General features: G+C 46.1%; 1 protein-coding gene across 2 annotated transcripts; it reads left to right on the top strand.

Annotated features, from left to right (window-relative positions):
• The first annotated feature begins 1,272 nt into the window (after positions 1–1,272).
• On the top strand, positions 1,273–10,276 carry ZBTB2 (zinc finger and BTB domain containing 2). 2 transcript variants are annotated; one of them, XM_021540608.2, is made up of 3 exons: positions 1,273–1,446; positions 5,085–5,268; positions 7,253–10,276. In XM_021540608.2, the coding sequence occupies exons 2-3, from the start codon at positions 5,096–5,098 to the stop codon at positions 8,613–8,615; spliced, it is 1,536 nt and encodes a 511-aa protein (XP_021396283.1). In that variant the 5' UTR covers positions 1,273–1,446; positions 5,085–5,095; the 3' UTR covers positions 8,616–10,276. The 2 variants fall into 2 exon arrangements, with proteins under 2 accessions (XP_021396283.1, XP_085432727.1); XM_085576601.1 differs by lacking the exon at positions 1,273–1,446 and adding an exon at positions 2,548–2,690.
• Positions 10,277–15,666: the final 5,390 nt, after the last annotated feature.

The raw sequence follows: 15,666 nt of genomic DNA, 5'->3' as shown, positions 1-15,666 counted from the left end.
AACAACAACAAAGTTTCTCTCTGAAAATGGTACTCTCCATGCCCCCGCTTCACTTAGACGATGTATCCCAGCTGTCCCTGGACTGATCCCCTGCCTGGAGAAATCACATCCAGGGGCCTCCCAGCCTCTTGTACAAGACAGCATCCCTGCTCCACGCCAACAGCTTTTAGTAACTTCCGCAAGACCGACAACTTTTTCCATGTATTGCGGACATACATGTATTTCCAGGTATGTCTGTTGGTGTATTTCTTTATGTGGTTTTATAAGCATCCATGGATTATTCTACAGTATGCCTTGGATTTGGCTAAAACGAGGCCTTGCTACGGCCACCTTCTTTCCGCACTCCACCACAACCAGATCTGCCACTGTGGGAAGCTGCAGATGTGCGCTTTACACATGGCAGCTATATCATCCCTTAAAAAGGCAATACTCGCTTCACATAACCTGCGTCCAGCTGAACAGACCGCAAGCAGACCCAGCCTCTCCACGTTTGTACACTGAATCACTCTTCTTGACAACTGAACTTGTAACCTCCCATCTGACAGCTCAGCCACGGCGTGCCCAGGACAGTTTCACAGAGAACGGTCCCACGCCGCCCCTTCCCGACGCACCGGAGCGAGACTTGCTATAAATGACACCTGGAGAGCAGCCAGGGCGACGAGGAGGAGGGCACCGGCTCTCAGAGTTTGTGCCCGATAGGCCCGGGACACCGCGTCCCGCCGCTGCCGGCCCGTCCCCGTCTCCCACATCCCGGGCGACTCCGCGAGAAACGCCGGGACGCACCTGCGCCCGTCACTCCTCCCCGGCAGCAGGCGCGAGGGCAGCACCCGGCGGCATCCATCCCTCGATCCCACACCCGCCGCCAAGCACCGCTCGGCGGGAGCCGCTCGGGGCCCCCCGGTGGCGGCACCGAGCAGCCTCTGCCGCCACGGCGAGGCCGGACGGGCGCCGGGAAGGCGGCGGCGGGCGCGGCACAGCACCGCCCCATCCCATCCCACCCCATCCCATCGCAGCCCCGATCCCCGTTATCCCGCAGCACTGGAGGCGGAGGGGGATGCAGGGGGGCTACCCCGGTCTCCGCCGCCCGGGAGTTTTAAAGGGGCAGCGCGCCTCTCTAGGACGGGAGCGGCGGCTTCGCCCCGGGGGAGCCCGGAAGGCGGGAGGGCCGCTCCCGTTCCCGGTGCCGGCGGTGGGGCGGGCGCGGAGGGAGGGGCGGGGGCTGGGTGTCTCCCGCTGCCGCCACAGCGCTCGCCGCCTCCCCTCCCCCACGGCGGGGGCTCCTCGCCGCAGCCTCTGTGCTCCGCTCCCGGTCATGTGACCCGAACGTAACCGGACAGGAAAAGCCGCCGCCGCCGCCGCCGCGCTGACTCCGTTGTTGCTTCTGCCGGGCGCGGAGACGGCGGCGGCCCCCGCGCGGCGTCACCCGGCGGCCCCCACGCCCCCCAGGTGAGCGAGCACCGGCCGCGCCGCGCCCGCCCCGCGGGGCAGCCCGGCCCCGCCGCCCGCACGTGCGCCCGGCCCCGTCGCGCCGGCCGCGGCCCGGGCTGAGGCGGCGGCGGCGGCGGCGGCGGGGGCGCGGCGGGGCCTGCTCGGCCCTACCTCCGCATTGTGTGTGAGGGGCTCCCCGGGCCCCGCCGGGTCCGAGCGGGCCGAGGGGGTTGCGGGGCGGGAGGTGGAACTGCCCGGTGAATCCCCGCCGGACCGGGCCGGGCCGGACCGGGCCGGGCCGGGCGGCTCCATCCGGGACACGGTACGGGGGGGGGGATGGGTGCGCACCGAGGGGAGGGCCGGGCCGAGGCGGAGGGGAGTGGGTGGGTCGCGGAGAGAGAGAGGAAGAGAGGGAGGGGGCCGGGGGGGGGGCCGGTGCCGCCCGGCGCGGGGCTCGGCTCGGCCGGTTGAGGCCCGCGCTGCCTCCCTCCCGCCCCCTTCGGCGGCGGCGGTGGCGGCGGCAGCAGCAGCGGGATCCGGCGCGCGCGGGGCGGGGCGGCCCCGCCTGCCCCCCGCCCCCCCCCGGCGGGCTGGGCTGGGCCGGCCCTGGCGGCGGCGGCGGCGGCGGCTCTTCCCGTCTCGCGCGCCCTGGCGGCTCCGCTCGCGCTGCGTCTCGCGCGCCGTCTCCGTCCCGTCCGTGCGCGCGTGGCGTGCGCCGGGGGGGGCGGCGGGCGGGGCCGGCGGGAGGGGCGGGGCCAGCCAGTGAGAGCGGCGCGCGGCCGCCCGGCCTTCCGCCCCGGCGGCCAATGGGAGGCGCCGGCCGCTCCGCGCTGGGGCCGAGCGCGCTCCGGCATGGAGCGGGCCGCGGCCGGACACGCCCCCGGCCGGACGAGGCGGGAGCGCCCGGGCGGGAGGCGGGGAAGGCGCACCGCGGTCCCCGCCCGCCGCCCGGGCTGAGGCGAAGGCCGGGCGGGCAGCTGCCGCCGCCGGTGCCCTCTGCCGCCGCTGCGGGAGCGGCGCCGCGGGCTCGGCGCTGTCGAGGTTCGCTGCCCAGAGTGCGGGGTCAGGGCGGGAAGCGCCGTGCCCGAGCTGCTCCCTGCCGGCCCGGCTGGCTGCCCGCACCCGGCCCACTCCCGCGGCGCTTCCCCAGTGTTACCCTGGGCTTGCGCCGCCCCGTTTGCCCTGCGGTGTCTCCGGAGCGAGCGCCCTGCCCGAGCGGGCTCGGCCCCGCCCGGCCTCTCGGCCAGCGCTGCGCAGATTAGGTAACTTCCACTGCCGGCCCGGGAAGCGCTGTCCCCACGGGGTTGCAGGGCACAAGTATTTCACACACTTGTGGAATCGGTCAGCATTGAAATACAGCCTTGCCGGTGTTAATCACCACTTCATTTAACCGAGGGTAAAATTCCTGAGCGCACGCATACCTATAATGTGCAAAGTGCTTTCCTCGCTCGCTCTTTTCATCTGCCCTGTCATTTCCTTGGAGTGTAATTACTGCAGTGCTTTTAACTAGAGCGTTTAGATATCATCCAGATACATGCAAAACACAATGTTGTGCACATGTATCTTTTTTTTTTAAGTTCAATTCAGGTCTTTAAGGAAGGGCTTGCTATTTGGGGTAAAAGTGAAACTCCAAACTAAACACACTTGGGATGGTAATAAGTAGAAAGAATGCTTGTCTGGCTTGGAGTGCCTTCACATTGGTGGTTTGCTCTGATTGGCAAGTTTTGTTGTCCAAGTGCAAACCAGATGAATTTTTAAAAATGTAGAACACGTTAATAATCAAAATTAAAGGTAGAAAAATAAATGTAGCGTTTTCTGTAACATCACCCACAATGGGTATCTTGCAGGATTAAATAACACCAAACATGATTTTTGTTCCTTCTGACAGCAAGTATTTCCTCTTGTGGAGGGAGAGAGAGAGAATCTTAGCATATTGTATGTACAGACTTAGTTATCCAAACATTAGTTTAGGGAGGAGAATATGTACCTAAAGAGAGCTGAAACCTAGCTTCTTTTTCTCGTATTTACTGTAAGAAAATAATCAGCTGTATCTTACACTGTATTTCTTTCTTTGTCTTTACACCCCTGTCTCCAGTGAGTTCTGATCTCATGTGAATGCAAAGGAATGCATTTGGTCAGCCTGGTTATTGCTTGAAATACGAGGGAGTTCTTCCCTGTCCAGCAAGTAGAAATACTTGCTTCTTCAGTGACTAAACATACTGGCATATGTGGAATACATTTCTGTTCTATTTTCCAAAAAGCCATGCTCATAGTGTATAAAAGAAACTAGCTGCTTGAACCTGACTTAAATTCTGGTAACTTGCTGTAAGTTCAGAGGGGAAAACACCCAAGACTTTTTATAAATGTTTTGATCCACTTCTCGTTTCACGTTCTCTTTCTGTTCTGTTCTGGGCATTACATGGCCAGAAATTTTGTTGTATTTTCTTGTTGTTTTGTATGTTTATGTACAGATTTACATTGCTTCATACTTTCACTTTTGTCCAAAGCTCTATTTGCTTTGATTAAATTTGTTTCCGCTTGCTGATCTTACTAGCCCTATATTCATCCATCCAGCCATGGGTAACTGTCCTGATGTGTTTTCCTGTCTATTTTTTTCCCTCAAAGTTACTAATTTTTGCTTCCAAGACTGCCCTTGAATCCTTAAGAGATGTTTATAGCTCTTAGGTAGTTCTTTGTGGGCAGCCTCCAGCAGCTGGTACAAGGAGGTGCCCAGGAGGTGAGGGGCTGTGGAAGCCCTGGCCTAGGGGGCCTCGGTTCAGTGCCACATTTCACCGTTGGTTATCCTACCTGGTGGGTGGCCAATGGCCAGCCATGGACAGAACTGCACCTCTCACCCTTTGAGTTTCTTGATTTTTCTAAGCAGGCATGCAGACTTCTTAAAAATGCTGTTGTGGCTGGTCTCAATAAATAGATGAATAGTTATTAGGTGAAAAGGTTGGCCCCCTCTGTATTGACAGTCCAGAGGGCTTGCCAATACCTAGAATGAATTCACTGTTTGAGCCTGGGAAGATTCAGGGATGTATCTGGCTGGTATTTCCCAGGAGAGGGCACAACCATCACAAATGTTCAGTTATTTAATGCTGGGCTTGAATTCAGCTGGATAGACCCATAACTTCTAGGTAAAAGATATACAGAGACGCTGAAAATCCAGATTAAAAGTATCTATCTTGTCTTTTATTGGGTTGTGTCACTCCCACTTGTGTGGGTGAGTCTGACTGACATCAGAAAGGAAAATCAATTTTCCTATTTGAACTAACAAGTGGCAACCAAAACACTTCCTTTTTCCCACTTCATATAGGTGTTTTTACTACTTGTTAATATATCTTCCTCTTCCTTAGCTATTTATATCTCTGTATCCAAGTACCCGCACCATGCCTTTCCAGAACACTTTGGTCCTGGTTCTCCTTTGCTCTTTAAGCCTTGGCAAATCACTCACATCTTTGTGAATCACATTTCCCATCATGAAAGAAAAATCCTTGCCTATGGTAAGGTATCTTTTATACAGTAATTTGGGATTAAGATGTGTTACTGAAGTATGGCATCTGGATATTGGAGAAAATATCTCTTAAGAGACAGCTACTGTTGCATCTGTGCATCTACTGTTAAGTTTTACATGCAGGTCATTTGCTTTTCAGAGCATAAAAAAATGGATTTGGCCAACCATGGACTTATTCTGCTGCAGCAGCTAAATGCTCAGAGAGAGTTCGGTTTCCTGTGTGACTGCACAGTTGCCATTGGGGATGTCTACTTCAAGGCACACAAATCTGTCCTCGCTTCTTTCTCCAACTACTTCAAGATGTTGTTTGTTCATCAAACCAGGTAACTCTAAAAAGGTTCACAGTTTAAATGTTGTTCAGTTAACTAAGCTAAGGAAGTGTAGCAACAAAGTGTTCTTTTTGCTTCTTGTTATGACATAAAGAGCATGGAATCCAGTCTTAACTGCAAACTAGAACCTCACTTTAAAACATATTAAAGTTGAACTGTGATTCATTAACACTAATTTGATAATTTAGCACAAGTTCTTTGTTTTTAAAAAGCATAGAAAATTTAATTTCTATAATTGAATACTTCAAAGATCCTGTCTTTTCTCATGCACTTTCCTTCCCCCAGTCACTATCTTCTGCTCTGTCTTGACACTGTTGTTGATATTGTGTAATGTTACATACAATCCAATAAGTACTTGCTAGGAGGTTTTGAGAAATAAACTTACAAAAGAGGTATATGTGTTTCATTTCTTTGTAGTTTATCATCAATTAAATAATAGAATACTATGTAATGGTGAAAAATAAAGGGTTTGTGGTACTTTTCTTTCAGTGGGGTTTTTTTGGTGGTTTTTTTTTTTTTTTTTTGTACCACAGGCTTACATTGAGGAGATTGAAAAGATCCCCAAAGTGTGAGACGACTTTAAAGATTTTTTTGTCTTTTTCCAAAATATTTGAACTAACTTAAAAAGATTATTAAGTGATTCAAAGTTAACTCTTTGGCTAAGAGTTTTTGGCCAGAAGTGAACTGCTAGGATAGAAGTGCATTTGCACTTCTGAAACAGGACTGCAGGCAGATGTTATCAGTCTTGATGCTCCATCAAGAGCACATGGTCATCTTTGGAAGACAGCATTGCAAAGTTTACTTTTGAGTCATATATCTGTCAAAAGCAGTCACAGAGAGAGCTCAAGAAAGCGTGCACCTAAAGAAATGGAAGAATTGGCTATAATTTCCTCCTCAGCTTGGTAGCTGACTGTAGTTAGAGCATTCAGACCACAGCACACAATCATGTCCATTTCTGAATTTCTGTGGTTTATTTATGTTTGTTTTTAATAGAGGAGCTACAAATACTTATGAAAAATAATTAGAATCCCAGTTCCTCTCCTGTTAGCTAACTGACCTCACAAAGATGTTCCTTGTTTTCTTTCTTCTTCTGTGAACCTTGCCTTACTTTCTGCAGAGAGATACAGCCTTAGCTAGAGCAGTGGCAGCTGTCTCAGTCCAGAGCATGAAGGTTGATGCATGTGGGACGCTCTGAGCTGGAGGATGGTGTTGGTTTCAGTCCTGCTGGGCTGAAGAGGGCATCACAGCCAAAGCATCTCCCTTTGAGTGCTCTAATAGGGGACTGCTAGGCTGACCAGGCAGTCCACTGGTGCTGCTGTTTCTTCCTCCCTATTCAAGGAAAAAAAGCTGCTGTTCTGCTGCGTAAAGAACCTGTATTCCACAGGTTACACCTGTCTCATCAGATCCCCGGGTGAATTCACACCCTGTCCTGCATAGTTTCTGGATCATAATGCACTTGGGACAACGGAATCCCACCCGTTTGCAAAACTGTAGTCGTAAACTGTAGTATGACATATAAGACCAGCAGGCAATTGCCAGATGAATTAGGTGTTTTCAGGGCTAAATACTGAGAAAAGTTTATTGGACTGTGGATTTAGAGTCCTGTGCTAACAGGTTGTAATTTAGCTACAGATGTGTTTGAATCCAGCCAAGAAAAGGGGGAAAATGTCTTTGCAGTTTACAAAATATATTAATATGTGACAACACCTTTACAATATAACAGCAGTTTAAAATGGTATAGGTCTCAATGGGACTGCTTTTCTTTCAAGCCAGTTACTTCACTGAGGAAAGAGGTCATCTTTCAAGTAGCTCCTAAGATTAGCTCTTTCACAGTAAAGCATTTCCCTTAATATTTATTGCAGATTCTGTCTTTTGAATTTAAGTAGAAGCCTCCTATTTTTATCAAGGCTTAAATAACATAAAACTGGAAAAAAATATTTTTCTTATGTCTTATTTATAATTTTGTTTCACCTTTCAGTGAATGTGTCCGTTTGAAAGCAACCGACATACAGCCAGATATCTTCAGTTATCTCTTGCATTTGATGTACACTGGGAAGATGGCACCACAACTCATTGACCCAGTTCGACTAGAACAGGGAATAAAGTTTCTGCATGCATATCCACTAATTCAAGAGGCCAGCCTTGCAAGTCAGGGAACTTTTTCTCACCCGGATCAAGTCTTTCCATTAGCATCTTCATTATATGGCATTCAGATTGCAGATCACCAGATAAGACATCCCACTAAGGTTACGTCAGCGACTGACAAACTCGGGCGAGAACCACGGCCTCAGACATCACGAATGAACCAAGAGCAGGCTTCTGAAGGCTCACAGCTCTCACAGTTGGGTGCAAATCTGCCACAAGTGACCCGGACAAGTATGTCTGCTTCTGACCCATTGCCATCTTCTCTATCTCCAGAATTGGTATCTGCTGCTGGTAATAATTCACCTTCGGGAGAAGAGGCCAATATGGAAGCATCTTCTTCAGATGAACAGCCTGCCTCTCTCACAATAGCACATGTCAAGCCAAGCATTATGAAAAGAAACGGAAGCTTCCCAAAATACTATGCCTGTCACCTCTGTGGTCGCCGGTTCAACCTGCGCAGCAGCTTGCGGGAGCACCTGCAGATCCACACGGGAGTTCCCTTCACATCTAGCCAGCAGGGAGAAAGTAATATTTCCTTGTCTCTCTGTAACAGCACAGCTGATAAAGATGCCATGGAAGTGCCTGAAGCGGGGATGATTAGTGATAGCGAGCTGCAGCAGATCTCAGACTCCCCAATAATTGATGGGCAGCAGCAGTCAGAGACACCTCCCCCCTCGGATATTGCAGATATCGACAACCTGGAGCAGGCAGATCAAGAGAGGGAGGTAAAGAGACGGAAATACGAATGTTCCATCTGTGGTCGCAAATTTATTCAGAAAAGCCACTGGAGGGAGCACATGTACATACACACGGGCAAGCCCTTCAAGTGCAGCACTTGTGACAAAAGCTTTTGTAGGGCTAACCAGGCTGCCAGACACGTGTGCCTAAACCAGAGCATGGACACGTACACGATGGTGGATAAACAGACTCTGGAGCTCTGTACTTTTGAGGAAGGCAGTCAAATGGACAACATGCTAGTACAGACCAACAAGCCCTACAAATGTAACTTGTGTGACAAAACTTTTTCAACTCCCAATGAAGTAGTCAAACATTCGTGCCAAAATCAAAACTCTGTCTTTACACTAGAAGAAGATCGCTCCATTCTGTTAGGTGGTGGGGACACAGAAGCCACAGAGACTGATAACGCAGTGTTAGCCTCCATCAAAAAGGAGCAGGAAGCAGTGTTGTTAGACTGAATGTGAAACCTATATCAATTTTTTAAAGTTTCTTTACTCATTTTTTATTAAATCAATTTTTTCCTCCCCCTACCTCTTACCTCACTTACCCCTGCCATCTTTTCCAGCAACCTCCTTCCTACCCTTTGTCTTCAGCAACCAGAAATGTACTGGCACATTAGGAAATTGGACTTTGCCTCTCCCACCAAAACAAACAAAAAGCTCTTGCATCAAACCACAACAAAATTGATTTTAATACAAAGGAACATGTGAAAAACAATCCAGCTAACTATGTTGATAGTATTAGTTATTCCAAATTTAATAGTTTTTAAACAAAATTTAGATTGCTTAAAAGCGTATTTAGATACAATGATGAGTGTAATGATAAACAGAGTATCAGTTTGGTAAGCAAAGGATATATGTATTTTAGTTTCCCTGGTAGAAGGCATTTTGAGATCTGGCAGAATAAACACCGTGCTCTTTACAAGTCCACATGCAAGTTGATTAAGGTTACAACCCCAACAAGCCCTCAGAACTTTTCCTCAAGGAATGCAGAAACCTCTGTTCATTGAGTTAAAAAGAGCTGAGGGTGTTGGTTTTCTTTTAGCCATATGTTTCCCTCCAAGTATGCCTTTGGGTATCTCTTTCAGAGTCAAGCCAAGTCATTACTTAGTCAAATTCTGACTTAAGTAGCTGTAATAGTAATGTGATGGCAATCTTTATATATATATATATATAAATACTGTATATGTATAAAGATTTATATATATATAAAGTGTCTGTGTGTATATTTGGTACAGGTAAATAAATGCACACATCCTTTTTAAGTAACTGGCCATCTGCTCTCAGATTCAGCCTGGAATGTTTTTTAGTTGTTTGACAAAGCTAGTCATTGCACAGGTTGCTTTTAACCAAATTTGGAATGTCCTGAACTGTGTGCATTTTTATTGACCTGTTGAAGAGAAGCCAAAAGGTAAGTGTTGTCACCCAAGCTACCAAGGAAACTAGAGAAGTGGCATACTGGTGAGCACTGCACCATCACTAGTGCAGCACATGCTTGTGTTGTTAGCTATAGAGAGCTCTGAGTCATTCTGGATGAAAGAAGAGAGAAAAGCTTTATTCCCTTACTCAGGCAAGGAATGTCCATGATTTCATTTGGTCTAGTGGCATGAGTTAAGAGGGAGGATAAGCGGTGTTCTAGCAACAGGTGATCATGGTTGTTTTAAAATGAATCTGTAGTGCTGGCTGGGAAATTCTGCTCTATGAGAGTCCTGTTATTTTGAAAGCCAAGGCAAAGCCTGCAAAAACTGAAAGGATGAATTCTGTAGTTTTAGTTACTGCTATTGGCAGTACTGCATCTTTGTGTTAAAAATCAAGTTGTTGATTTTTATTGTTTTATATAGATGCCCAGATTTTTTGCTGGTAGCCTAAAAACCTAAACTGACAGCAGCAGTGCAGCCCACTGAGCAATTACTGGGCCAACAGGTCTAAGTGGACAGAAAAAGGTGCCCCATCATAAATGGAGACAGTGTGTGTTTGGGGGGAGGGGTGGGAGAGGGCAAGTCACAAACCACAGCTCTTCTCTGTGTATACTGAATATCATCTTTTTGTGTATAGTTAAGTTCTCAGATTTGTAAGTTTTTATACATCATTTCATTGAATAAAAATTGAATTAAATGGGATATGATTTATTGAGTTGAAGGTGAAAGGTTGTTGTTGGTGTTCGGTCTTCCTGTATGAGCTCTTGCTGAATCAGCTTAAAAGCCAAGCAGTGTATTCTGTTTATCAGACTAAAACATCCATCACACAGGTGAACAATGAGCTTACTAAAATTTAAGGTAGATTTAGCACAAAAAGTCTCTACATATTAGATTTTTTCCCAGCTTATTATAATGCGATAATTATTGTAAAGTTTATTGTAAGTGATACAGATTTTATTATCTCTCTTTTATTAGAGTAATAGGTTTAAAATCAATTGACTTTAAAGTATAGAAGTTTTTTGAGGTAAAAAAATAACATCTTACAGAATTATTTTATTGCTGCCCATTTTAAAACTTCTTTAGGATCTTCATCTACCAGTATAATTTCTTTAAATGTGGGTTTTATTTCTTCTTCCTTAGTCCAAAATGCTCTCAGAATAGAAAAAAAAAAAAAAAAAAAAGAGTAAGCCTTTCCTTATTCTTCAGTAATAGGGTTCAGGGTATAAAAGTTCAGGGTAACGTCAGCTTTTGAGGTATCTGTGGTTATGGGCATAGTCACAAGTTCATTTCCCAAATGACTGAAGCTGCTAAAGGTGCTGCCACCACTGCTTAGATGCTGTTTTTTTTTTTTTTAATCCAGAGCTCCAGTTCTGCTGTGGGGCAAAGTACAGCAGTTCAGCTTAACTCCCCAGGTGGTTGGTGAGCATTTATTTAAATACAGCATTTATTGTGAGACATTATTCCTGCTCTCACTTCTCCACTGTTTGCACATCATGATGTTTGCTAGGTTACATGTTGAATGGACTCAAGCGAAAAACAACCACTCTTAAAAGAAGCTATTTTTCTGTCAAACCTGTTCCTTATTTTAGCTCTGCAGAAGGTTTTGATCAGGTCACAGATTGTGCAGAGATGGAGATGAGCTGGGAAGAGCCTTACTGAAGCCAGTGTTGCTGCTGGCAATATCGGGGATGTAGAAGGTGGGAAGAGGTGACTCCCACTTGGGCAGGTAGCTCCTCTGGAGGGCAGTGTGGCCTTGCAGGCTGGTGAGCTGCCCAGCAAGAAGGAGCAGGGTGGGCAGGGAACAAACAGCCACGAAAGGAGTTGGTTATGATGGTCCTGCTGCTACAAGGAATGTGAAATTGCGGGCTCAGCAGAGATACTTTCACCTGTTAATATTTATTCTTATGAAATAACACTGTCAGGTAAAGAGAAAAAAGAAACACAATAAAGAGACTGTTCTAATATGTGTTGAGCTATGATAATGGTTTATTTTAAATACCCTTTTATTGTCTGATTCTCCATTGGGATGTTTAAGTCATTGCCTTTCAACTTCATGAGCAGTTTTGTTCCTTTACAACAAATTAGAAACAGTATGTTCTGGTTATTAACAGCTGCATCAAGAATTTGGAAAATTGCAGCACAAATGCTGCAGTTTTGCTCACAAGCATCTTTTTTTAAACCCTCTGAATTATTATTAAAATTAGAGATAACTCCAGGGTTTAGTTTTCAATGTTTGACTTGGGGATTTGTGACTGAATTGCTCATTGCTCATTCACTGTGCTCACCTGCTGAAGCTGAGAATTTTCTACCAATTGAAAGCAGACATCTTGGCAGGAACTGCTGGGCTGGAATTTCAGCTCCATGTTTTTACAAAGAAAAAAAGTTCTTCAAAATTAATTTCCTAGGCGTGTCACTTGACATCTCTGCCTTGAATTCGAAAGTATCGAACACCTACAAATCTCTCTGCTCCAACAGAGGATTATCACTTCTGAAAGTGAAGTTTGCAGTCCATTGCAGTCAATATTTTTCTACCAAGTATCTTCTCCATCACTGGTCTGATAATCATTCTGCTTCAGCAGGGGGAGAATTTATCAGAAGACGCTTGTGTTACAAACACTGAATGCTTAAAACTGTATTCCTGTTTACACTGCAGAGCCTACAGTTGCTGTCTTGATGTTTAGAAAATATGGCTGGCTCCTCAGCTCCAAATCCCATAAAATAATAGCCTCAGTCACAAAAAGTTGTCAGTTGCAAGAGGAAAAAAATAAATATATATTTCATTCTGCTTACTTTAAATAATTTCTTTGGCATTGCAACATATTTTACACCTTTTTTTAAAGGAGACCTGGTTAGACTCAAGCAGGTGCTGTGGTACCTGGTGGCATCACAGTCTCTCAATGTTTTTTTCCCAATCTGCTTAACTGGAGGATTACCTTTATTGGGTGTTTTGCCTTTTTAGAGAGTAATACAATTCTTTCTATATCTTTGTCCCAAGCACTTAAATATCAAACTGATTCATTCTTAACCAAGTTTAAGGTTTTTTTTTATTGTATTTCCACACCTTTTAATCTTAAAAAGTAAACACATATAAGGGTAGTTAATTTTGGGATTCTGTCATTGATTCTCTTGTTTATTGCTTCCCAAAATTCAACAAATGCTTTAAGATATTTCATAGTTACAAATGATTAGGAGTAACCAGGTAACTAAAAAAAATTTAAAACCAATTAGATTCCTACTTCAAAACTGTAAATGTTACACTGTTAATTACAGCAGCATACTTTGGTTAATGAAATCTAGGTGACAAACTATCAGTGGTGATGGAGGCTGGTTGTTCAAATAGCCTAGCTGTTACTTTGAGACAGAATGTTTCCATTTCTCCAGCTCTTGTTTCGTTCACTTGCTTTTGTCTGTAAAAATGTCCATTGTCACTAGATAATGAAATCCCACTCATACCAAGAGTAGAACAAAACAGAATGAAGCAAGAAATCTTTTCTAACACCATTAATGTGTATTTGTCAAATTATTTGTGATCATCTCTAGAAAGAAGATAAATTCACTGTCCTTAAATATGGGCTTTTATCAAGTCTGCCATTAAGAAGGACATATTCAGATGAAATTTAGCCAAAACCACATAACACATTTCCTCTGCAGTACAGCCATGGTGCTGTGATGTTGGTGCATCCCTGCTTTTGAACAGCTGATGTGTGCCAAGATGCAAGAGCTCAACATGGCCTTGGAGCAGCTGTCGTTCCTTGAGGTGCCAGTGTTTTAGTGCCAAAGGAGCTGCCAGCAGGCTTCCTCATATTCAGTCCATGCCTATTGCCTTGGCCAAAGCTGAAGCCTTCCTGGAACCTTAGGAAATCTGCTCAGGGAGGAGAGGAGCAGAGCCACAAAATGAAAGTTAACACAAATGTTCACTTACTGTACTGCTCTGTGGAGTGTGCAGGAAGTACCCAGCACTCCAGCATGCCTCAGCACAGATCCACAGCCTGTATCCGATCTGCTGACAGTGTCAGGACTCATTTTGAAGCTGCTCATACACTTTCTAAAGGAGTTCCTGATCAATCCATTGTTTCCTTCTATCCTTAATCTCTCAACAATATGGTTGAAGCACTTTCTATTTTGTTACTACTGTATTGTGCAATTCCAGTTTCAGCAGGGAATTATTTTATATATTGCCATCCTGTATTTGGGTCTCTCAAATTCACAGAGCAATGTACTCTGTCACTCAAGCATTATTTCATGAGCTTATTAGGTAAAAGTCAAACCAGGGTTCAATCCAGTTTTGACAAATTAGTCTGATCTTTCAATGTATTGCTTCAACAATTCACACGTTCATTAACTCAGGAACTGACTGAAGACATGCTTATGAGCAAGAGAGTTGCCTGGCTGAGGGTGCTCATCCTTCCTTTGCCTCACGCTGCAGGTGTCCTCTCCATCACCCCAGGAAGCAGGAGAACCTCAGCAGCCTGGCTTCTGCTGGCTCTGCTGCCAAAGGCTTTTGCGGTAAGCTGGTGTATTCCTGTCTCCCAGCTCGCAGGCCTGGTCTACACCTGTCCAGAGGCTTGTGGCACCTCACTCCGAAGACTTCCATGCTCATCAGATGCTGCCAAGCCGTCGCTTCTGGCAGGCTGTGGCGCAGGTGCCGCTGCTCCTGCGGCCACGGGCACTTCTGCCAGCACGGGCCTCGGCAGGGGCTGTACCCTGGGGAGCACCAAGAGGAGCCAGGCGAGAGCTGCTGTGGGTCTGGGCCCTGTTTCTGCTGCTGCCCTCTCATCTCCTGACTTGAGTCAGGCACCAAATACAGCAGTGATCTAGAACTCTGCTGCAAACACAGCATGAGATAACAAGGACAGGCTTTAGGGCAGCCCTGAATATGGACACTGGCCACAGCCTCCCTGTTAGTGTTATACTGCCAGCAGGCTCTTCCCATCCCAGCAGGAGCAGGCCTTTCCTGAGTGTCCTATAAAAGGGTAAAGTCTGGAAAATGTGGAAGGTCAGGTCCTTCCAGACCAACAGTAGTGCTCAAATAATGTGAAGTGACATAGTCACTCAAAGCATGTGATTGGCAGCTGATGAAGAAAGGAAGGGATGCCCCATCACCAAACGAGCATCACTCCAGCTGCTGGCACACATCTATCCACAGACAGACTATACACAGAATATAGAGTAGTAATTGTTCAAAAACAATAATCTTATTCTTACGCAGAATTAATTTTTTTTAATCTCATTTTGAGGCACTGATAAGAGAATGGGACCCAGAACAAGTCCTGATTTGTGCACAAGAACTGAAAGAGAACATTTGTAGAAACTTCATCCTTGTTCACTAAGTTTATTAATGTTCCAAATTTTCATGCGCTTTTTAATAAAACTGTAGCATGATATTCATTTTAAAAAAACATACTACAGGCATGACTCGAAGGATGTGTTTCTGTGCATCACTTTCCTGTCATGTAGGAAATGTCTCAGAGCAAAGGGCCACAATGTCACCAGGTTTTTTCTGAGTTTATCTGCTGCAAGTGAAGCAAAAGCAAAAATCAGCAGAAGGAATCAGCTGAAATATGGATCAGCTTTCATCTGTGTGCAGATCTGTGCCACACAGAGTGGAAAGCCAACATGGTGAAACAGCAGCTCAGACTAAATGGAGAGAGTCTGAAAGAACTGAGCAGTTATTCAGGAAGCAGCCACCTAAGCTGTGATCACACCAGTAAGGACACCACCTTTCCTGTTTTGGGGTGGAGTTTGTTTTTTTTTGTTTTGCTTTGGGATTTTGTATGTTATATTAACTGTTTCTCCTAGAAGAGTGGTACACTTGTCCCAGGGAATGGGAGCACTGTCTTCGGTTCTCGTTAGCTAAAGGATCAGAAATCTCTTAGCTTGGGATTTGCATTTGTGTCTTAAAAGAGCATACCAGGAATTTGGAAATGATGGCTATATTAATGCTTTTTCCACCCTTCCTCCCACCATAGATAGCTTCTCTTTCTCCTTAAGGAGATGTTTTGTGCTTCTAAAAAGAAGTAGTGGACCTACAGAAATTAAAAGTCATCAGTTCCTGTATCAATGGTAGACCCATGAGAAAGTCATCTAGTGTT

This window comes from Lonchura striata, chromosome 3 (assembly GCF_050655825.1).
Source record: "Lonchura striata isolate lonStrDom1 chromosome 3, ASM5065582v1, whole genome shotgun sequence".
Taxonomy (NCBI): Eukaryota; Metazoa; Chordata; class Aves; order Passeriformes; family Estrildidae; genus Lonchura; species Lonchura striata.
This window is presented reverse-complemented; position numbering and strand designations above follow the sequence as displayed.